This window comes from Aythya marila (genome assembly GCF_965140915.1).
Source record: "Aythya marila genome assembly, chromosome: 12".
NCBI classification, from domain to species: Eukaryota; Metazoa; Chordata; class Aves; order Anseriformes; family Anatidae; genus Aythya; species Aythya marila.
In genome coordinates this window covers 7,428,045-7,451,986 of record NC_139053.1, presented here as the reverse complement: position 1 = coordinate 7,451,986, position 23,942 = coordinate 7,428,045, and the positions used below count along the sequence as shown (strand labels likewise).

The window sequence follows — 23,942 nt, the reverse complement described above, 5'->3', positions numbered from 1 at the left end:
CCCCAGTAGGATACTTCTAGCTTGTAGTGGAGCAGCGTTTGCAAGATTTAAATATCTGTATTTGTGTTTTTAAAAAGTCATTGGCTTTAAAACCTGCAAGTATTTAATTCTTCCGGGTGTCAGGGCTTTGTGCCCTAGCTGTATGGGAGATAATCTGAGTAGGCCTTCAGTTATCCAAATTGTTGTTTGTTTATTTTTATAATTGTTAGATCTGTGCTGTGTACAGATCTGCAAGTGTGTCCTCTAACCAAAACCCTATTTCTGTTCTAGCTGGAATATATTTTTTCTGGGCCACTATCCAGCTACTATCTCAATGATCTAGGATATCTCAGAAATACTTTTCATGACATATGGTTTAGAAATTTCCTGTAGTTCCAAATATAGGTTCAGAGCTTGTCCCACTGACAAAGAAGAGCGATGCACTACACTGGTCTGTATTAACAGGGATACAGTATGGTTGTTATTTAAAACATCCCAATGCAGGTATTCTACTCAAGGAGTTTTAGGTATTTTGGATAACACAGTTATGGATGTTCTCTCTCAGGTTCTAGGCCAGTGCATCCTGCGCATGAAGCTCTAGCAGGCTGTGTGGTCAGCCTGGGGACACAAACAAGACTCAACAGCAATGTCAATAATCAGGCAGGTTACTGTACCAATGGGGCATTCAAAGCTTCATTTAAAGAAAGTTCCTTTAAACTTTCTACACAGCTTTCTGCGATATTACATTGCTACAAAGCAATCTGAACAATGTTAGAAGTAATATAGTTTTACAGATTAATTTAAAATATTTTCATCATTTGAATTGTAATTGCATGCCACGTTTCTTTTTATATGACGATAATTTTCACTTGGCCTTGAGTTTCCTAGCTAGAAACATTTATTTATGTATGTATTTTAATTAAATTCAGGAAAAAGGGAAGATAAGAAAAGTTGTCCTCAAACGTAGTTTCAAATGCTGGGTCTTCTTATCCTTAAATAAATTGCAAATCACTTTCATTGACAAGGAGACAAAACAGTGTTAAGTTTTGTTGTTTAATTGAAGTTAACATCACATATTCAAAGTCTGTAAGCTACCAATACTCTGGAGCTCATTTATAAGGGCCTTCCAATGCATGTACTACATCCCCTTGTGAGGAATAAGTCAGACTATTTGGTACTGTAATATTTTCAGCTGATATTAATTCTGTGTTCATTTTCTCCTAGGATGACTATAGGAGCACCACACCAGAACCTGTGAATTGTCGTCTGGCAGGGACTGGATAAAAAACTTGTAAGTCAACTGCCAGCATGGTGTGCAGCCACTATCTCATGCTGGGCCGTAAAGGCCAAGCTGACTGCCTTTTTTTTTTTTTTTCCTTTTTCTTTAATACTTGAGTGGTATCACCTGTAATAAAAGGTGTTCAAGGTATCTTGCTTGCCAGCCCTGAGGATTTATAGCAGGGTCTTCAGCAGTTTACTAAACTACCCTTCCAGAAGACTCAGAGTTTCTCATACAGCTTTTTTCTGAGTTGAATAACAGTTTTTATTGTGAAAGCATAGCGACCTTTCAGCTGGAAGCTTATACCTTCTTGAAGTAGTTCATGATTACACAGTGACTTAGTAAACAGGAACTATATAGTGTCTCTGCTTATATAATTTGTAGATAATCATTTCAAAAAGCAGTTCTTGATGGTTTGTCACAGAGGAAATGATCATGGAGTTGCTGATCTTAAGGCTGCTGACTTCACTGATGCTGTTAACTAGAGTACCAAAATTCAGGCCTTTTCTTACCTAATGAGACTTGATTCTGCTGTGCCGGTCTCAACATTTTTCCCAGTGAAACCACCAGACTGTTTTTCAGCAGAGCAATTTTTCTGTTTCATTGAGAGAAGGGAAATTAATATTATTCTCTCTGCTCTTTTTTTGGTTTGTTTTCACTGACCAGTGTGTACCCAAAACTGTAATCCCAAATTCTATTTAGCTTTGTTGCAAGCAGGTAATTTTAATCCGTTATTTAATGGAAGATATCAACATTGTCTCATGTAAACGCTGTAGAATTCTAGATTACCTTGTTTCATTCCAGTTCATGTTTGCATCAGAGGGCTCTTAAGCTTTTGATGGCTACTCATACTATTTAGAAGTAACAATCAGTATTCATACTCAGAAAAAAAAAAGTCGATTATCCAACTTGAAATTTTTATCTTGCAACCCAAATACTAAAAACCGAAGTTGATATGGACAGATAACTTCTCATCTTTAAATATGGACCATCTACAAGCCAGAAGAGTCATTGTCTTTAGACAAAAGAAATATTTTGCTTCAATAAAGTTGAATAGTTTCCTAGGGCCAAATTCTCTCCTAAGACATTTGGATACATTTTCCATTCCAGAGAGGGGAGTTGCCAGTATATGTGGAGAAGCTTGATTTTTTTTTTCCTCATGGGGTACAATTCTATTGATTTCATGATACTAAACTAATCTGTAGTGGCCAGAATGCATTTTGGTACCCAAAGACAGACAGCTCCTTGCCAAACCTGCTTTCACATGCAAGATGAGAAGTGCCCAGTTTAATTCTTCCTCCTGAATAAACATGACTGCAAAAACCTTAACTCTTCAGGCAAGCTTCTTATAATCCCTGTCTCCTTTTTCTAGAGCAGTTTACTAAGACCAGAGCCTTTCACTCAAAAGCTTTAGAAAGTCAAAAACAGGAAAGAAGACAGAAGACTCAGCATGAACTAAGTTGCTTAATGGTAAGTTCTCATCTTGCTTATCTATATAAATTTCTCTGTTCCCTATCAAGTAATAATTTTTCCACCTGTTTTCTTGGTGGACTCTAGATTATTATATTGTACTTACAAACACTAATGAGACATAAATCAGCCTCAGGGTGTTAAACAGAAAATGTTACTATTTGGTCAATTGTTCTGCATTCCTGTGAGAGAAAAAGTATTGCTGGAAATAAGACAGTGGACTAAGTGGCACACCAGTGTGTTTCCAGCCTGTCAGTGGTAATGCTTCTAACATCAACAGAAATGCTTTCTAAAATCTCAAAATTGGTCTACCTTGCCTACCCACAGAAATTGCTAGTAAACCTCACAGACCTCAGTGTGATCATATTCACAGATGTACTAATTTTAGGGCTACTGGAAAAAAAGAATCTCACCCTTGATCATAGAGATAATCATGAGTTTTGAATAGAAGAAAATGTTTTGTTTCTCCCCCAAAACTATCAGGGCTTTTACTGATATACATAGTTAAATGAAGATACATCGTTGTCTTTCTTAACTGAGCAAAAAGACACCAGTAAAATGTAGGTTATATGAAAAAACACAGAAGTCTTAGAAGTCCTTCCACCTGTCTGATCAATGCTAGGAGGTGTAATTGTTCTGGCTTTCCCCAGAGGTGGTCTAAGTGAACTGAGAGACCTGTAACCTCTTGGCAGCAGCCACTCCACAGCACGGATCCTCCTTGTTTATTTCAAACCCCACCTAATTGAGAGTAGACCTATTAATCGTGAACAAGGCACTTTCTCTCTTGGTTGTTTCTCTCTTGCTCATTACACATTTTTCTTTCCCCAGGTGACCTGGGGGTTGCTTTGTGAAAAAGGCAGGACAAATTCCAAAAGCTAGAGATAAGGTTCTTTTGAGTACAGGAAATTCTGAAATAGTCTTATCCTCTTCCTCTGCTCTAGGGATTATATCCTCCCAGAGACTCCCATACATTTTGAGAACAAAACTTCTATCAGCACTGGACTGACTTGTCACTGTACACAGATTTCTTGAATAAGGCTTATTGCTAATCAAAAATCTACAGAATTAGTTTGAGTTGATAGCCCAGAGAAAAATGCATGAACTGTTCTCTAGAGCTTTTTTCCTCCGGTGATTACGTAACGCATTAAGAAAGGATCCTTTTACTTTCAAGGCTAGCTCTCAAATGCAGACAATAAATAGCATTATCAACTATTAATTCATCTTTAAACGCCACGTGAAGGCTGCCCTATGCGAAACGAAGGCCAAGATACCTAGCCCTGGCGCCAGTGCTCTTTCAAATGTGAAGGCCAAATTGAATTTTGCTCCCTGAGGGACGAGGGGTTGAGGGGCAGGCGTGCCCAGGGCTTTACAGCCCCTGCCGCCACCCAGGCGTCCGGCGGGGCTGCCGGGGGGCTGGCAGACCCCACTGCCCCCAAGAGTGGGACATAACAATGGGGCAGCCCTGGCTCCCAGGCCCTGTTTCAGCAGCGGGGCCACACTTCATCTGCCCCGGCAGTCTGCTGCCTTAGCAACTGTCTGCTTTGCATGTGGCTGGAAATACGCTGGGTCTAGCTGGCGTTCAGCTCTCCCAAGGGGAGTATTTGGCTGCTCAGCCCCTCCAGCCCCTTTTGTGCAGTCATGCTTCCCGTCTCCCTCGGGCTTGCCTCGTTATTTCCGAGCGCTTCACAGCCAGAGCAGGGAGCGAGGCGGAGAGGGGCAAGCCCAGGAACCACCCCGCGGCCACCCCCAGCACAGGAAGCGGGGACAGGGACAGCTGCCGCATCCGTGCCTGGCGACAGCTCCTGTAGAGGCTCTCGATGTGCTTCTAATTAAGTCGATGCCTTTAATTAAGCCGCTGCCGATGGGTTGAGGACCGGGGCTTCCATCCCAGCCGCCCCCCGGGCCGGCCGCCGCCCTCCCCTCATGGCTCCCGCCCAGCAAATGGCGGCCAGGCGGGGGGGGGGGGGGGGGGCGGTGAAACCCCCCCGGTGCCGAGCCCACACCGCGCCCCGCCGCCCTCAGGGCCCGGCTCCTATCAGGACACCCCCTTCTTCTTCTTCTTCCTCCTCCTCCTCCTCCTCTTCCTCCTCCGCGCCGCCCCCGGCCCCTCCTCCGCGCCCAGCCCTCGCTGCGGGGCGGCCCCGGCCCTCCCGCCGGCCCCGGGGGCGGCGGCCGCCGCTCCGCCTCGCTTCGCTTCGCCTCTCCTCGCCTCGCTTCTCCTCGCCGCCCCGGCGCTTCGGAGGGGAATGGGTGGAGTTGAGGAGCGCGGTTTCCTGAGAGGAAGTGACCGCACGGGGCAGGAATGCGCCGCCGGCTCCGCGCCGCGTCCCGCCTGCCTGGCCGCCGTGCCGCGGGGAGCCCCGGCAGCCATGCCGCACTTCACCGTGGTGCCGGTGGAGGACAAGCACCGCGCCGACTACGACAGCGTGGAGGGGCTCAGCTGGGTGGACTACCGAGAGCCGGCCGCCGCCCCAGCCGCCGCGGACTCCTACGACACCGTCAGCTCCGACGGTGAGCGGCCAGGGCCGGGCTGCGGCTGCCGGGGCCGCTGCCGGTCCCCGGCGGGGCGAGCGCGGTTCCCCCGCCCGGCTCCGCCTCGCCGCGGCACACAAAGGCGGCCCCCGGCTGCTCCGGCACCGCCGGCCGCGGGGATCCTCCCCGGAGATCCTCCCCGGGGAGATCCACCCTCGGGATCCACCCCGGGGGCTCCCCCTCGCTAGCCCGGGGCGCCGCCGTTATCGGGCCTCCCGCAGGCGATGAGGGTGCGGGGAGATAGGCGCCGATAGCTGCGGTCCCGGGGAGAGCAGGGATGGGGAACGCGGCGAGGGCACCGCTTCTCCTGCTGCTGGCACCCCGAGGGAGGCTCCTGGCCAGCGAGGGCTGACACCGGGCCCTGGATGCTACAGCAAGTGTGTGGTGGCGGGGCAGAGCTTTTTGTTAGCGGTTCGTGCATTCCGCTTGCAGAAGGGAGCCGTGTCTAGGAAAGGGATCTGGGGCGGTGCGCAGCCTGTTTGGTTATCTGGGTAACTGGTGGCAGCGCTCAGCCTGCCGTGGTGTTTTTTACTGTCAGTGCAGTGAGTGTTTCCAGCCAGCAAAGGAAGAACACTTAGATGTGGAGAGCGGGGCGGTTCTTCTAAAAGGTTATTTCAGCTCTTTGTGGTGTCTGTAATGTTTTCTCTGCTTTAGTTATGTTTAGTCTTGTAGCCTTTGCGAGGAGGATCTTCCCATGGGCTCAGCACGTGAATCTGACTTGCCCTCTGTGAATCACGCAGGATTCTAGGCAACAAAAGAAAAATCAGTAAACACCTGGCCTGCTCCTCCTTGCCTGTGCAGTCAAACCTTTCATAATGCAAATGTTATGGGATGCACGATAATCCCTAAAGGGAGCCTGCGCTATTCAGGCCTGCGCTCAAGGAGGAGAAAAGGGTTGTTTTGCTGAGTGATACTCAGATGTCATGAGATCAATATCCAGTTTCTGGCTTGGCATTCTCTTTGGTTCTCTGTGAATTTGTTATCCAATCTCCAATATATACCTTGTCTCTTTTTTTTTTTTCCCCATAGTTCTCAAATGAATTTTAGATTTCATATAGATCTAATGTCTGTTATGTTTGCTTTTTTTCTAGCATGCACGTTTTGGGCTCGTGGAAGGCAAGTGTCCTTCCTGACTTGTCAGTTTTCACAGACAAGTTGAGATGCTAGCCCTAAAGGCTGTGTAGGGCCTTGACTTCACTTTATAAACAGGTGTACTTGAAGTCCGGGTTACTTGACATATAGTTAATGTGTATGACAATAATAGATGATTTTTACCCATCTGAACAGGTTGTTTCTCTGCTCATTAGTTTTGGCTGGTAAGAGGGACCTGTGGAAGCTGCTGCCGTGGGGGATAAAGGAAGGTCAGCTCAAGCTGCCTGTTGTCTGGCTATCAGAGTGCCTGTAGGGTGTGGGCAAGCAGCGCACTGAAAGATGTTCAGCTCCCTGTCCCAGTCTGCTGGTGCTTGGCAAGCTCTGGTCTCTGCAGCACACAGAGCCATGCTGCTGGAAGTTAGCTCAGTCTCTTTATTTTAAAACCGATAAATATCTGGTAACATCTCCATTAATGTACGGTAGTTAAATCCTGTTTCTGTTTGAACTATAACTGTCTTCTATTTTTTAATTTACTTTCACAGTAATTAAGTGTTGTTTCATATCCTCAGGGTATGCGTATACAGATACGTTTCGTACCTACCTGTACTGACAAGAGTGTTCTTCCCCACTGCCTTGTCGATCTCCTCCTAGGCTTCCTGGGTTTATGGCTCTGCAGAGGGGAATCTAAACTCCCCCCCACCCCGTGTTATTCTTGGTGCTTCCTTCCGTATCCTATGTAGAGAGCAGGAGCCTCGCCTACCGGGGGAAGAGTCGAAAATAGGACCTGGTAGGGATGGGAAGCTCCTGTTGGAGGCCAAATATCTTACAGCTGCTTAGCACCTGCATTGTGGAGCAAAGAGGGGGACCTTCCAGAGCTTTCTGTGGCAGCAGATTGAGGGACTCACGGTGGGACCGGTTGATGTTGGTGATCTCTCTGATTTTAGATAAGGTAAAGTTTGTTTGACTTAAATGCAGGTTGTCAGTTCTGGGTTGTGGCCCCATCAAAGTGCACATGATTCACGTTGGCACTGCAAGAATGCACGCAGAGCTGCCCGAACAACGCCAATTGTCCAGGCTTTATCTGCAGTCAAGTAGTGCCACAGCCAGTATAAGGGACTGCTGAATTTTCTTCAGGGAAATCTTTAAGTGGCTTGCTACTCAGAACATTATTTCAAGACATTTAAAGACTTGTTTGGGTTGCTCAGTTGATTGGGGATGGGTTAAAGTGACTGAGTAATGATATGGCCCTTCAAGCCTGTGATTTATCACGGTAATATAACTGCTTATAGCTGGTCTCTAGACGCAAAGTAGCTGATCTGTTGTTCAGATACTCCTTGCACAATGTTGTAAGCTTACAATTCTGATGGATTCTCATTTCCCTCTGACCTTCTTACTCTAACGTTTTTCATGGTCTTGTTTGTGAATGCTTTTTCTCTGAGTTCTGCATTATTTGGGATATTAAGTGATGTGGTGTCACCTAAGCAACACAGAGGTGAAGCCATTCTGCAATAAGAATTTCTCATCAACCCCTTGCATAAGACAATATTGGTCAGTGCATAACAATTCACCCTTCCCAGATAGCTTCACTGCTGGCTTGTGAGTAAAACCAGCATTTTTCTTCTAAGCAGGTCCTTCCTACAGTTAGTGCTTGTAATAGAATTTGACATCTTCCATTTAGAAAAAGAAGCACAAAGAATTATCCTGTGATCCTATGACAAACATGTGAATCCTGCTTTATGGTTTGACAGGGATGAGAAATGTGAATTTGGCATCTCTTCAGTCTTTGAAACAACGCAAGCGTGTTAGCTTGGGTACACAGAGTAAGAAAAGGGAAGGGAGGACTGAATAGTGGTTAAAAACCCTACAAAAAACAACTAAGCTTTGCTTTAACAGGAATCTCAGCTTTACAGTGGTTGCACACCATGTTAACCAAAGTACAACAGCGTCATGTGGCCCAAGGGAAGTTATTTATCCTCCTGTGACTTTTGTTTGTGGAAATGAGACACTAATCAGCTTGGTGTCACTAACCAACCTTGGTCAGCTGCCACCCTTGGGTTTTGCCAATGAATTGCTCTGCTTATGTTCCAATTATCACATGGCTTTCTTTCAGCCCACGGTTTTCTAACTAGACTTGAGACCTTTTCCTCATGCTTACAGTCTGCATCGTTACGTACAGCATCCTTGTGCAGCAGCAGGTTATGCTGGCCAGTTTTAACAGGCTGGTTTGGAACCGGAGTAGATGGATGAAGGAGGTTCTGCTGTGAAAGCAGTGAATTTTTACTTCTTCCCAAGTCACTGCTTTTTAATATGTGGTAACTGAATAGTGAAGGTTTTAAGTTGTTTGCAAGAGTTGAATTGAAGCTTGCATAAAGTATATCTAAAGATACCTTTAATGGAGATGCATAAATCATTCAAAAATCCCTCTGCAAAGCTCTTAATTCTTATACATAAATGTTTTGGCAAAGTCCAGAGACAAGATAAAATTAGTCAATAACAAATTAGATATTGCTGCTAAACAGCAGTGATAAAAATATGTGTCCAAATATATTTTAGGTTCTCTTAAGTTCAAACCAGGACTTGTGCTAGTAGCACTGTGGGTAAACGATGCTGTTACAGTAGACATAACAGTGTATTTTTGCATAACCTCTGTAACACGTGCATCTTCAGCGTTATTTCTGTTGCCTCTAAACTGTAGAAAGAAGTCATGCAAGAGGGGACCTGGGGAGGAGTCAAGGCAGAAACTTGTAACAGTTTGGGAGAAAAGTCACTTGAGAAGAGAAATACACCAATGTCAGTCATCTGTCTTCTCTGGTGATTTGTTCACTATTGTCTGATGAAAATGATACAGATTTCTCTGTATCTTATTCAATCTAATTGTATTTTGATGAGGAAAGGTGGTTTTGTTTCTTTTCTCCTGTTCTGCCAAGCTTTGCATCACATTTTTCTTTCTCTGTGTGAATTTGGAGATTTTAAAGGTCTCCCATGAGTGCTGAATATGTTGGTATTTGTTCTTTTTATTTAAAAGTGGTTTTGAGATACTTTGACCTGAGTTATTTCCCTCTACTATAAACATAATTAGGATACACAGCAATTGTTATCATTGGAAACATGGATCCTGAAAGGGGTCTTAGCAGCAGTTATCCTTGTGAAGCCCAGTATTTTTTTCAGCTTGTGCAATTGGCAATTAGCACAACACAGATAGCAGTGCCAAACTCCAGTGTGCTTTTTCAGTATACAGGTGCATAGATAAGTGGACTGTTGCTTCAGATAAGAAAAGATAAGCATGTGGAATGTGAAAAATGAAAGTGGAGAAATGCTTTGTGAGATGATTAGCTGTGTATAACACTTGGGTGGGGGAAAGGGATTGCAACCTGAAAGCAAAACCATTTCTCTGAGATTTGCTGTGAAATCTGGTGTGACTTGTTTTCATGGAGTTCCGGGTGGATACCACAAGTTTCTTGATCTTTTTTAGTAGCGTGTGGTCTTGTCAGGTTTAACTCATCCATAAAAAATGCTTGCCAGGGAAAGAAAAGATTCACATTACTCCATGAACTTTTAATTTTGCTAAGCGTGTCTCTCATACCTCCAACTAGTGCCGTGATTAAGACAGAGCTGGTGAGGCAGCAGCTGTCCGGCACTAAAGGGACCTTGGTGCTAGCTGCCGGCTGCCAGGAGACTTTAACTAAATATAGAAAAACATAGCCCTTTTTGTGGGTTCTCTGGTATTTGAGTTATTTGGAAAAGCTCAGTGAAGGCTGTGTCTAAGTAAGCTGAAGGCAACTCCTGTAGCTGTGTGTGGGTCTGTAGGTCGCAAAAAATAAGAGAGGATAGGAAAAAAAAAAAAAGCCACCAACCATCTTTTGTAGCTGCTGACATTTTTGTGCTTAGGAGAACACCTGTATCAGAAGGCTAAGCAGCTGTACATGAAAAGACGTGGATTTTCTATCTTTACCTGCAAATGCTTGCTCCTTTTGACTTGCTGAGCTTCAAACTAAGTCTCAATGAAGCTCTTTTTCTAACCTTTTTTTTCAGTGTGCTGGAGCTCTGTCTTTTATTCAATTTCTGCACTCTCCTAATGGAATTCAGATCAGGTTTTGGGTTTCCTCCATTGTATTTGTGGTACCTGTCTCTCTCACAAGTAAAACTGATTTGTGTTGTTTATTCCATTTGCCCTTGCAAATTTCTGCAGCATTTCACTTCCTTAAAGAAAATAGTGACTCTTCCTTTCTCCCCCAGTCCTCGGCTACAGCAAAATGAAAGAATACGTTTCTGCATGCTCTTAACTGTAAAGTTTAAATTTGACTTTTGCTCTAAAGTTACATGTGGAATGGTGACTAAGTAACTTTGCAGCTTCATTGAGGAGGAAATGTAGCCAAACACACTAAGTGCCATTCACTGAAGTAGAAGAACAAAAACTTGGAAGAAAATCACTCTTGGTGATCAGTGCTTTCTTTTTAAGTGCATGTAAGAGAATGGGGACACACAGTGCCACAGAGAGAGCAAAGCTGCATTTGGTGAGTTTTTCCATTCCAAGACCAGGTTAAAAATTTACATCTGCTCTTGACTACAATGTAAGAAATAACTTAATATGCAGACTGATTTTGTATTTCAGCAAAATTGCTATTACCAATCCACTGGTGCAAGACTTACTTGATCAAGGGTTTTGTATCTTTAACCCATTGGTTAAAGTTTTTTTTCATTTGTTTTTGGAAATACTTTGTTATATGAGCTACAGATAACTTAAAAAAAAAAAAAAAAAAAAAAGGCACCATTTTAAGACATGATCTGAAGCCTACTGGAATTACATTTTAGGAATGTTTGTGTTGTCTTCAGTAACCTTTGAATCAGAAATTTTGGATGTCGTGCTGTACTGAGCTGATTTGCATTTTCACAGTTAAGAAAGTTTCAGTATTTTTGCTGTTTGATTTTGTAAATCCCTTTTCCTGCTTATTTGCTTTCAATAGGCATCTGTTTAAGTGATGCCAAGTGGTCCCTTAGTGGTGAGTAGTACTATCTTTTGTTCATTCAGCTGAGCTGCTTTGGATGACTTCTTTCAGTATACTTGGATTTTTGTCACACATGGAGAACTGCATCTTTCCCGCTGGCTGCTGTAGTCAGTGCAAAGACGACAAAACCTTCTTTTGATGCATGTAAAATAACAACACCATACACCAAAAACACCAGCAATATCAAATATTTGAGATACATTAAATATGTTGTCTTTAAATATAAAATAGCTACATGACCAGGAAAAATACAGATCTTATAATCCATGTGTGGTTAGCTTCTCTTCAGGGTTTTGGATGTGATAACATCTTACATGCTGTTATGTGGCACGGGTCCCCTCTCTTCTGTCATCCAGTGCACACCTATCCAGAGGTTGTTCTGTTGGCTGCAAACTGCCTCTTTGTCCTGAGTGGCCCTTTCAAACTGTCTCTTTTGGGCCATAAAAAGAAGTTCGTGAGTTAAAGGGGTAGTTTTTTTTTTTGTGGTAGGTATTAGGTTTGGCCTGGAAAAAATAAACCTTTTTTTTTTTTTTCTCCTCAGCAGTCTTAATTCATGTCTGAGCAACAGAGGTGTGGGTTAGGACAGCGCTAGGAATTCTTCCCCCCCCCTCCAATATTTGCTGCTATTAAAGGTACTTGGTGGAATATTTTGAATCATCTTTTGATCTTCGTTCTGCTCTGTAGAACAGAGAGGTGGGGTTAGATGTGCAGGATAAAGCACTAATTGACCAAAAAGAGCTTTGGCTCCATTCATTAGCTTATGGATGAACAGGGAAGGTTGATCGGTTGGCAAAACTGCCAAGTTAGCTGTCTTTGCTCATGGGAGGCAGCCTAAGACTTGTTGGAGATGTAAGTGAAATGGCATTTTGCTAAGCAGATGGTGCAAGGCCAGTGCCAGGCTGTGCAGGGCAGCTGGGGGGAGAGGTGAGGGAGAAGATGCCGGTGCTAGCGAGAGGACAGACATCATCCCAGCTTTGTCCTGGTGGTCAGAGTACAATGGCAAGAAGCTGGTCTGCTTAGGGCATGCCATAACAGCATTTCCAGAGCTACTCAGGTTCTGGCTTTGCCTGATGTCACCTGGAAATGTGCCCCGTGGATCTATCCACTTGAATCCAGAACCCTTAATTTGCCTCCCGAGTGACCTGTGTTCTCCTAGTAGCCGAACTCTCATTGACTGCCACGTGGTCTGTCATATAACTAGGATGCAATCCATTGATCGCTTAGAAAATTAGAATCAAAGCTGCAAGCTGATGTTGGAAGCTGGCTTACAGGGAACTGCAGCAGAGATTGTATAACAAGATCCTGGGAGAGGAGGGATGACGCAGGCTGTTTCGGACAGAGGCATGCAGTACTACATACAGGTTCAAGCTAATTACGCCTGAATTAAACTGTGTTTGTTTTCTACAGCTTATTTGCTATCCTTCATTTTTCCTTTTCCAGTATCTAGCAATTTTTTGTTTGAAGAGTTTAGAACAGCATCTAGTCTTCACAGTTATCTCCTTACGGTAAGGCAACAGGGTGAATGTTTGCCTTTCACTTCCGTGTCAAAGGGAAAAAAGCACTCTTCTGGTGTGCCATTAGAAGCTGCCCATCTGCTGAGTTAGGGTAACTCCTAAGGAAACTTGTTAAGGCTTGCTCTTGCATACTTTAAATTGCTGATTGCCGCAGTAAAACACAAATCTTATGCCCTGGAGTACAATTGCTTTTCATAGAATTATCTATAGCAGTGCTACCTTGTGTCATGACTCTGTCTGTGCTTGCAGGCTGATCAGCCCTGAGCTTAATCACTGTGTGCAAAGTCCACCTCTGGATTTTCATGGAGGAAGTCAGGTCTGGGTTGGGACTTGGAGTAATTCAAGGTGACAGTGTAGCTGCTGCACCCTCTCTGATGGAGAATAGCACATTACTGTTTCTCTTCTGCTTTCTACCTTTGTATTCAGGAGTTTTGCAGTCCTGATCCACCTTTAAGTAATATATCTGACTTCCCTTTCACTGCTGTTGCCATAGTATATATTTGTTTTCAAACTTGATGCATAGGACATAAAGTAGGGGTTCCCTAACCGATTTGCAAGTCTCATTTCAGAACTTACTGTTCACCAACATTTTCTGCTTTTTTTTCCTGTTCCAGTTATCACTGTTCAGTCTGTTGTCTTATGATATGAAGTGTTCAGCACCAAAACTGGTTTAGGGTATTCTATCACCTCCCTCCAGGATCCCTTCCTTTCCCTACATTCGTAATTTGTATTCTTTACTCTGTACTGGGACATGATCTCCAGAGCAGAGCTGTTTCTAGAGCATCATCAGCAAAACCTTGCCAACCTTAGCCAAATTCAGTTCCTGCATGAATGTAACTTAAATCCAAGTTATATTGCCCCAGCAGAAACAAACCATTTACTTTTGATGTGGCTATATGTCCCAGAGAATGTAGGGGCGATGTCATGGATTAGTTTCAGGGGCATTGCAGCTGGACGTGTCAGGAAGTCTAGCTGAGCTTTATTTGCTACATCCCAATGCTGTCTAACCAGACGGCGGGATGATTATCTGCCTTTTTGTACAGTGCCCTTTAGTGTACATGCAGGGAGCTTTAAGCTGTAACTGAAGGCAACATGCAGATAATAATTTTAATGGTGGTGCTTTGCCCTTGCCCTTTTGAAGACACAGTATCTTTTGTGGTGGAAGCACATGTTTGGCAGGTAGGGTAAGCTCACTGTTAGATGTCCGTGAGTTTCTTCTGACTTACCTTCTGTTGCTTGTGCTTTATTTAATTCCTGACCAGTGGAGCAGAAGCGAAGTGATCCCACGTTACCTGTTGCCACACGAAGAATTTCGGTGAGCTACACACTGTTCTTATTTTGCTCTGATGCTTTTGCAAACTGATAGACTGACTGTAAAATGATAATAAAAGCCACTGTGGCTTTTCCAGGTATTTGGCTTTGTGTTGCTCTGTGCTGCGTTACACAGTGTGCAGTATGTTGTGCTATTTTGGAAGACCTGTGAGCTGTTCATAATTGTGTGTTTGAATAACCGCAGTTTGTTATTTATCCTATGTGTTATCGTATGTGCAATGCCAGAGTGCTCTCCACCCCCAAAAATTTTGTTTGGGATGGAGTGACTTCCTTTGTTTAGAAAGTCTCAGGCTGAATTTGATGTTTTCAGAGTTCTTTAAGTAATGTGACCATGGTTGCAAGTGAATTTTGGACATTTGCAGCACTTCACGCTGAAAGATCAACTCTTCATCCTTGGAGCATATACATGCGTACATCTTTTTTGTCTTTCTCCTTTTTTTCTTTCCCTTAGTTTAAAAAAAAAAAGTCTCTTGCATGCTCTGTTTTCACATGGAACAAAGTCCTACTCAAATGCAAGAAAAATCTAATAGTTTCCACTTTCTGTATGAGTTATCTGACAACAAATAAAGCATTCAGGGGTTCACAATAAACTGACAGATAAAATAGATATCTTCTCATTGTCTTCCAGGAATGGATAGTAAATGTCTGTTACATTGTGTAGTATGTAATGTGTAACGTATACATACATTGAAATTCTCAAAGTAATTTAAACCTTTAATTGAAACCTTTTTTCAGTTACTTTCTCTATGTCTGGAGATATTTAGCACTCTTGCTTCCATCTCCTCCAGTTCTACTTGCTCTCTGTAGGACATTTTGTGAGCTGGTGACGATACTGACTTAATGGTCACTGTTCCCAGCTGCTTGTTCTCACTTAGTGGCTTGTGCAGTTGGCTTTTATTCTTGGTGTGCTTTCTTTCTAATGTATGTTCATCTTTCTTACTGCACAGACACGCTTAGCGGAATGGGTACAGGGCTGGAAACCATTTCCATTTTTTGATATCAGAGAGAAAAGTGAATTGAATATCCCATAGAAGCTGTATGCCAGACTCGTAGACGTAGCTTGGTGCCTTTCAGAGAAATTCAGAATGTATTTTAGCATTTTCCCTGCAGAAAAACATTCTTCCTATGTTTTGACACAGGGCGTGTCTTATCTGAGATGCCTTCATGCATGCGAGGGGACTGAGTTTCAGGGAGGATAGTCGTGAGAAACGATTTGGAGTTGTTCCACATGAAAGAACCTCTGAAGTGGATTACAGTGAAGTACAAAGGTTGTTTTTATAGTGTTTTTCAGCTGGCGATGAAGAGTTTTATATTATGAAAGCTCTTAAGCAACGTGAGTTCCTAAATCCATTTCTCAAAAGTGACTTGGCATTTTTAATCGCCGAGGCGTTCTTGGTGGTTACAGCTACTGGGTAATGTAGATAGTTTCAGTGTGGTATGTGTGGTTTAAGGACCTCCTTCTAAACAAGCAGAATGTATAGCGTTCTGGTAATTATGAACTACTTAGAATCATTAAGTTAGTATCTGCCTCTGTATCTTATATAAACCTCCATTTCATCATACAGATGCTGTGTGTATGTGTATGTGATCTTCCATATGATTCATCCACTAATGGGTAATCATAGTAAAAAATTGAAGATGGAAAGAAATACATCACTGTTTTCACTTGAAGTGCCTGGAGGGCAAACGTCACAGAGCAATACTCTTCACGGCATTAGCAGCTTTAAAATGCTGTCTGATTCCGCACTCAGCAAGCAGCAGATCTGTGGCAAACGCTTTTCTGAGTAAGTGTGCAAACAGCTGGCAAAGTGCCTCTTAGATGTGGCTGGATTCGGATTTCATGAACAGCATTTTCAGTGAGAACTTGACATTTGTATATTTTCTCAGTGTTGAAAGGATTATAATGCCAGGAGTATATCAATGTTGGCTTAGCTTTCTCTAAGAAGCCCTCTTGCTTCCTGAAAGAGATCAGTCCCACAGAGCACTGCAGCCAGCAGTCAGTTTGTCAGAGGTAGGAAAAGTTCTTTTGGGAATACGATATTAAACTTGTCTGATCCTTAGGACTTCACAGAGAAGGCGTTTACTAGAGCATGTGCTAAGAGCAGAAGGAAGAATAATGGTAAACCAAATAACTGCAAATGGCAAAGAGTTACTGCTGAAGGGTAAGTACTTCATGTTGGTGTTAATATCCACAAAGGATTACACTGTTATGAAGCTATCAGCGTATCTTTACTGAGGAGTAAAATCATTGCATTTTCTGAAACAGGGTTATTATTATTAAATTGCTAAATCCTCTGAGTTGTGTAGTGTAAGTCAACTTGTTTGGTAAAGCTGTTCCCTAATGTAGTTCTGCAAAGTACAGTGAAAGTCTGATAGTAACTTCATGGATGTTTATTTAGGGAGAAATCAAAGATCTCTGCTTAGCTCTACATCTAATTCTTTACTCTGCTACAGACAAACCGTAGTCTGGGTTGTCTGGGTAAGCTTTGGCTGTTTCTTTCATGCAGAGCACAACCAAAACTCTGAAGTGTTTTAGAGGAACTAATGTATTATCAACAATATGGAATTTTATTTATTTTGGTAAAACTATGCTTTGTGTAGCTTTTGCAGATGCCAAAGCTGTTGCTGACTGTAAGCATGTGCACGGTATCTGCAGAGTAGCGCCAAAGAAACACGCTTTACTTGTTGGGTAAAATCCAGTAAACGCAAAATTTTAATGACAGTGGTAATCCACAGTGAAGTAAATGCTATGTGTTAGTCTTAAAATGGTGAGTGAGCATCTTACGTTTTTAAAATCCCCATCCACGTCAGTAGTTTGGCCCTAAGCTGCGTTTTTTGATGGAAGCGTGTGTCTGGCTGTGGTATGTGGGAGCTCAGTGCTGTCAGTGTAGCAGTGATAGTTTGAGCCTGTGTTTAAAGTACAGAGGGTCTTTTTGCTGCCTAAAAGCTGTCCAGGTTAAAATAATCGATCTGCACTTTCATTCTGCTCTTCTCTCCTCTCACAGAACTTATTGTTGTATGGTTTGGTACCTAGTGTGCCTTTTGCCTTTATTTTCATAAAATACTGGGGCAGCCTGGGATTTATGGCTCATGCTTTCTGCCACCTGCAGTGAAAATCGACTCAGTGGTCCAAGGTATTAAGTGAACTGGCATTAACAGTTATCAGTTATTTCACTGCCAATGCATGCTTTGTAGTGTGAATGATTTTTTTCTCACTTGATACAATGCCGTTTTTTTTCCAGTTTCTCCTATTTCTGATGTAAATGTACTCCTACTCAAAAAGGAAAAAATGAACAGAAAAGAAATCCAGACAAAACAACAACACACTTAGAAGCAAACAATAAAAGAATAACTGAAAATTTAGCAAGGTTTTCAAAATACTTTGAGTTGTTTCTCTTTTTTTTTTCTTTTTTTTTTTTGATCTGGGAAGGTCACTATAAACCTTTTGCTATTGCAAAGCAATGACATTCTCATTTTCAGTTTTTGAAAAAACTTAAGCTAAATATTAAATACATACTAAAAAGCTATATATTAAAAGCTGAATATTACAAAGTGTCCTTTGATTTTTTTTTTTTACATTAAAAAAAATCTTTTAGATAATATTGGTTACTTTGTAGATAAAGCGCAAATAAATTAATATTCCGTATCAGATTTGTGATGTGAGCTGCCAGTGCTACTTCAGTGAATGAGTTTATAATCAGAATTTGTATTTAAAAAATGTTTCTTATTTCTGGCTAGCTGTGTGCTGTCCATGGAGAAACAAACATTTTTAATAGGTTGTCTCTATTACTATTATTTTGAATAAGATCTCTTTGGACTATATCTAACATTGGATTAGGATTTTTGCGAAGTAGTTGATCATGAGTGATTCAAGAAAAGAACCCATATCTGAATTTTATTTATGAAATTTACGGGTTATAATCTGTGCAAAAACAAAATATATAATTGTAAGTTGAATTATTTGTTATAGTTCCCAAATTCTCTAAGAAGGAGGTTTCATGACAGTCCTAAGAGCAGAAGTTTTGTTGAGCCCATGTGAGGGGCCACATAAGTAAAGAACATAAACAGATTTAGAATGTATTTGAAGTGCTGTCATCTGCATTTTTCTTAGGCTATCTAAACATGGTGGTCTCTTGATACACATCAACAATACTCTAGAATGCTTTGCTGCCAAATGTGGAGATATCAGGGTTCTTGAACTACTAGGAAAGGCCAAGACATTTATTTAGGGCTTTCTATTCTTCAGCAATACTCAGTTCTGCAAAACTTTACTGTCTCTGCTAAGAATGCTATCTGAACACTGCACAGCCTTTTCAAGGGAACCACCTTTTATCTTAAGATGCAAGTGTTTGGAAAAGTAATATCACTATTACCATCTGGACAGTGCTTTGTCAAAAAACTGTGTTACAACAGTTCCTTTTTGTAAAAACAAGCAAACAAAGAAACAAACAAACCCCAAAGTATAATGAAAATGGGCCTTGGCAGCTTTTTGTGTTAAAATTTGATCCTTAAGGCTGTGAACAGATGTCTTCATTAAAATGTGTTGACTAATGAAACTATTTGGTTCTGCAAGAAAGAAATACTTGACCTGAAAATAATGTTTGCATCAATCCCATTGTTCCTGCAACTTTTTCTGCTGTAGAATCTGCTGTAGAATATCTGTCTTGTGTGTATTCATTTGCTTCCAGATCTTGTGAGAACAGTAAGTCTAGCAAACTTATTTTGTTTTATGGGCAAAAATTCAAACTGAGTTCAGGCCTCATGATCTCTTGTATAGAAGTTTGTGAAGATCCTGACACACAAAAATCTACAAAAGCCAAAATGGATCATCCAAACAGAACAAACGTGTTTTCTGCTGAGGGATCAGCTTTGCATGTCTTCAATCTTTAAATTAGGTTTTTAGTGAAGTTAAGGGTCTCTGCACCAGTGTAATTTTCAGCATGCCAAGATGTATGTACAGGAGACATAGTTCAGGGATCTGCTAATTCAGCCATATGTTTCTGACTGAAGAGCAAGCCGACACGATTAGTTGAACATAACTGCCTACTGCTCAGAGAGCTGAAATTAGGTTAAAGGAATCCCTCAGCAGCTGCAGGGTTATTAGCCACTCTACCTTTTAATGTTCAAATCCAGTGTCATTTGTAGATGGAATATTAAAATATGATGGAATATTAAAAAATATTTGTAAAATTTTATTAAATCTTAGATTAAGTTACATTTATTTATTTTTAATGTTCTCTGTGCATGAAAACCTCTTAGCCTGTCCCTCACTGTCACAGGCTTTGTGACCAGCGATGCTTGTAAAACATGGTGCTAGCTGCTTTGCAGCCGATTTCATTACAAAAATATTTTTACTGTGGTGTGCACGAGGGAGGCTGTGCATGCACAGTGCAATTACAAAGAAGATATTAGCTCCTACGCTGCTCCAGAAATTCAATTATCTTGTGGGGAGGGTCACAGGGTTTTCTTTGAATGTCTGGTTTTCTAATGAATCTCTGCTCAGAGCTCTGTCCCTGAGCTGAAGGGATGTAGTTAAGGTTTAGGTCTGAGTATCTCAGGCAGGGAGCTGCAGGAACGCTACATATCATTGTCACAGGCTGTATCAAAGTACAGCCCTCTTGGGAATCCTTTTTTAACATTTTAAGCCTAACTGCAGCTTAATTTGCATTACTATATTTTTCCTGTTATTGGTGCTGGCTAGACGAAAGCCTGTCCATCCGTGCCTTCAGCACGCCTTAACTTGTCACATAGGTAAAGCCTCCATAAGAACTAGTGAGTATCTGGCTTAGTCATGTCCAAATGGAAAGATCTGAGGGTGTTTTAAGATGTACTAATTTCCACTTATTTAACCAAGCGTGATGAAGAACGGGAGTGGTAGTTTTCTTTAAGGGAGTTCAGAAACTGACGATAGGGAACAAAACCTCGACAGGTCGAGTCACGCAGCCGCTCCTGCCGGCTTCTCCCAGGGATGATTATCGTCCTAGTCTGGCTGAGTACACCTTACCACTGCAAAGCTTCCTGGTCTGCCTTTACAGTAGTTGTGCCGTGCCTAATTGTTCAGCTTTCATTTATCCTCACTAATCTGGCTTGCTTATAGTTGTTCTAAAGTAGGTGTTTTGTCTGTAAATTGCCTTGATTCCTGGTGTTCATCCCTCAGCAAAGAAAACAGGATGGCTTGCAGGCTTGCACAGAAGGCTTGCACACACAGTGCTCTAGCAGGGGAGCTGGCTCTCTAGCCTAACCATCTTCCAAAAAGAAAGCAGTTTTGTGAACACCGTCCTCTGTTCTTTGTCTTTTTGCTTTTTTTAAAGACAACCTAAAGTTTATGGAGAACACGGTACAACCAGCCCACAGACTGTCTGGTACAGTTTTGCTACCGTGTTTTTTCCTGGCAATAAGATAAAAGCAAGGCAAAGGTTTGGACATGCATTTATCATTTTATCCTATCTCCTGGGCTGGTGTGTTTGCACACTTCCGTATATGCACAGTCGGGGTGTTTAGGTGGTGTTCCATGGAGCATCTTCGCTGTTTTATGGAACCCAGTTGAAAAACACAGTGAATTTTGTTCTCTAGACCTGTGCCTGTACCTGTGTCAGGGAGCCTTAAAAAGTGCAGGGATCTACATGTATGCTGGAGATTTAGCCATGCTGCATAGTTGTAGTGGTGGCTGTAAATAGAATTATTTGGTTTGGAAGAGAATTGGCAGCATTCAGAAGTTATTAATAATAACTTAATAATTAAGAACCCTTAATTATTGAAACATAACGAAGACTGAGAAGCAGTGAAACAAGTGAGGAGGAAACATTAGCCTACTTGGCGTACAGCTTTCCTATCTCACAAATTGAGGTTAATTAGGGACTAAGGCAAATAAATTATTCTCTGTTGCAGAGTATATAGCTCCCTCTTTATGAAATGTTCCTTGCAAAACAATCTTGCATCATGAAAACTAACATCACATAGCTGCTGTCCAAGACCAAAGGCCTGATAACTAAGAATGTGGAAAACTCTGCCCATGTCACGGGATGGTGCTCGCCCAGGAGACTTCATGCTTCAGAGTGTAAACTGTCCTCGTGAGAAGCTGGGGCGAGAATTCCCCAGAGTATCTTTCCGAGGTCACCTCTGCACTCTTCCAAAACTGATGGAGATAACAAGCTCTTCCTGTTCAAGTAAGTCTGTGTGAAGATGCTGCTGTTGCTCATTGGCAGACAGAATATACCGTACAAATATTTTATTGCAATATGTGTCACGCTGTGCTGTACTCTGTTCTGTTGGAGTGTGGTCACCTGTTGATTCTTGTGCGATTCTTGTTGAGCAAATGGAGTCATCCACCATGGGTTTTATTCCTGAAATCAGGAACAGAATATAGAAATAGAGAAGCTGAGATTAATACCTTGGTGTTGTTTTACAACATGTATGAAAAGTAGAGATTACACCAAACATACAACTGTAGTGAAGGTGATTTTGGCTATCATTTAATTAGCTGTTTTTAACTATTCAGTGTACTACTCTACTCCTCTTGATGCAGGGCGCATCTCTGTAGCACCCAGATCCATGTAATGGTGAAATTAAAATATGTTCTTTGAAAGAACTTGAATGTAAACATACAGTGCCAAGCAGTGGAGTATAAGTGACCAGTGTTTGAGAGGGGGTTTAATGTGGTATTTTGTTGGATTGGTAGAATCATGGAATTTGAAAATTCATTATTATTTTGAGTAGCTGGCAGCAATCCATAATCTGTACGTACTTCCAGGATAATGGAGCTAGTGCTGTGAATGTGGTAAAAAGCCAGCTGTATCTCTCTATCATCTGAACTGTTCTATAGAGAGAAAAGCGTGCCCTAGCAATCGCAAAAACAATGCTCTAATTCCAGTCACTAGTGTTGCTGATTTTCTTTCGCAGTTAGCTTTGTTTGAGCTTCCTGTGTGCAGGAAGATGTATAGAGCAAGCACACCAAGGACTTAAATTCAGAAGGGAAGCCAATGGGAAGGAATTTGTTGATACTGGAAAATGCAAATGGTGACTGAGAGAGGAGCCAGGTGCTCTTTCTGAGAAGGACACAGAGCTTTTGAAGAGACCAGTGATGAAAAATGTACTGCAGTAAAATGAAGATCCATTTAAAAAATAATGCCACTTATCTTGATTGATCTTAAGTCACTGTCTTTGTGTCAGGCTTAGGGAGAAGGTATGAAGTAATGTTTCTTAACCAAGGGCAAGTTACACTGATGACAGTAATGAGAGGCTTGGCATTTTGAAAGAGCAAAGCAATTGTCATCTTCTATAAAAATCTGGGATTGGATGTATGAGCTATCTTGACAACAGTATGATTTTTATACATAAAAAGAGAGAGATTGTGTAAGCATTACAAATGATGGAACACCCACTATACTTTTTTTGAAGTGGTAAACTGCTTCTATAAGCTAAGAACAAAGAAAATTACAACAGCAAAGAATTAATTTAAAAATCATTGTTTGACTTTTTTTTAAGCTTTGAATTACCAAAGCAAGTAAAAGCAAGTATATAGGAGATAAGAAGAAGGAGAGGGGGAAAAAACAAACAAACAAAAAAAAACATGTTAATTGTGACCCTGCTACATTTGGTAAGTGTAATGAGGAGCTACTGCATAGACCAAAGTTTTCAATTTTTGTGGTCAAACACACCCCGCCTATTTTCAATTTCATAAGTAAAATCTATGGCAGATGACTCAATTTCCTCAGCAAGACTTGCAAATGTACTTTGACCAAAATAGAATAGAATGGACTGCAGAATAGCAAGCAATATGAACTGCAATAAAATTGGTCTAGTACACTCCCTCTGCCAATGAAAGACCTAATGTTTACAGAAAGCAAGTAGTTCTTACCGTTTGTTTAGTAAGTATTTGTCTTTATTTAAATAAACATGTTATTTTGATTGTGTTGTTAAACCTACAGATACTTTTTTTCCTAGTCATGCAAAAGTTTGACAATATACAGCAATGTGAACATCCCTTACGTGTAGGTAGGGTCAGCAAATAGGCTGAGACAAGTGCAAGGCGCTGCTAATCCATGCTTCGGTGTTAATCCTCAGAGCAGTGAGAAAAGCAGTAGGCATGTAAAAACAGCCGACTGCTATCTACCAATATTTTCAGTCTGCTAAGTGATTACTTCCAGAAACTTACAAAGACATCTGTTGTTTGTGAGTTTTTCCCCACCAGTTTTGCTCGAAGCACCTGTGAGCAATTTCCAGCAAACAGTGCTTCCTCATGTGCATTGCTTCCCTTCAGTAAGAATAGCACTGAAATTTCTCATATTATTTTGCTAGAAACAATAATGTTGGTAACGGTGGGGTATGTGCTGATCAGTGTGTGTAGGGGAGGAGTCTTCTACTTGCCTGCCATGTTAATTTTGTAAGTTGATTCAGATCTCACAATGCAGAAATAATTACACTTCCATGGTATTAAAATAATTTAGCATAGCCTTGTTGAATTGATTACTTTAATCAGTGAAAATATGCACCCCAAAATCCAGCTATTTAATCTTGTTTTTTTTTTTTTCCTAGTCAGCGTACAAGGCTTCTTGAACTTGCCATCTTTTCATTTGAGATAATCTGTTTTTCCTTTCATTTTCAGTTTCTTTAGTGGTTACTTTTTTTTTTTCTTGGTAAATAGAGAGAGTATTCCTTTGATTGACCTTCTCTTAAGGAGATACTTTTGGAAATCTCTTTAGTTTCTGTTGGCTGAAAGAGCAGGGAGTGAAGAGTTAT

The 23,942-nt window shown here is 41.6% G+C and overlaps 1 protein-coding gene across 4 annotated transcripts in view; it reads left to right on the top strand.

Moving 5' to 3' along the window:
* Positions 1-4,888: 4,888 nt before the first annotated feature.
* SLC12A4 (solute carrier family 12 member 4) overlaps positions 4,889-23,942 on the top strand; it is a 54,321-nt gene continuing 35,267 nt past the window's right edge. For 2 of the 4 annotated variants that reach the window (XR_014318356.1, XM_082770138.1), the window contains exon 1: positions 4,889-5,239. Coding sequence is in view for 3 of the 4 variants with exons in the window: in XM_082770138.1 (XP_082626264.1) it covers positions 4,975-5,239 (265 nt within the window). In the remaining variant the exon portion in view is untranslated. Of the gene's footprint in view, positions 5,240-16,178; positions 16,367-21,092; positions 21,371-23,942 lie in introns of those variants that run through there. The other 2 variants (XM_082770140.1, XM_082770139.1) reach the window with 2 other exon arrangements.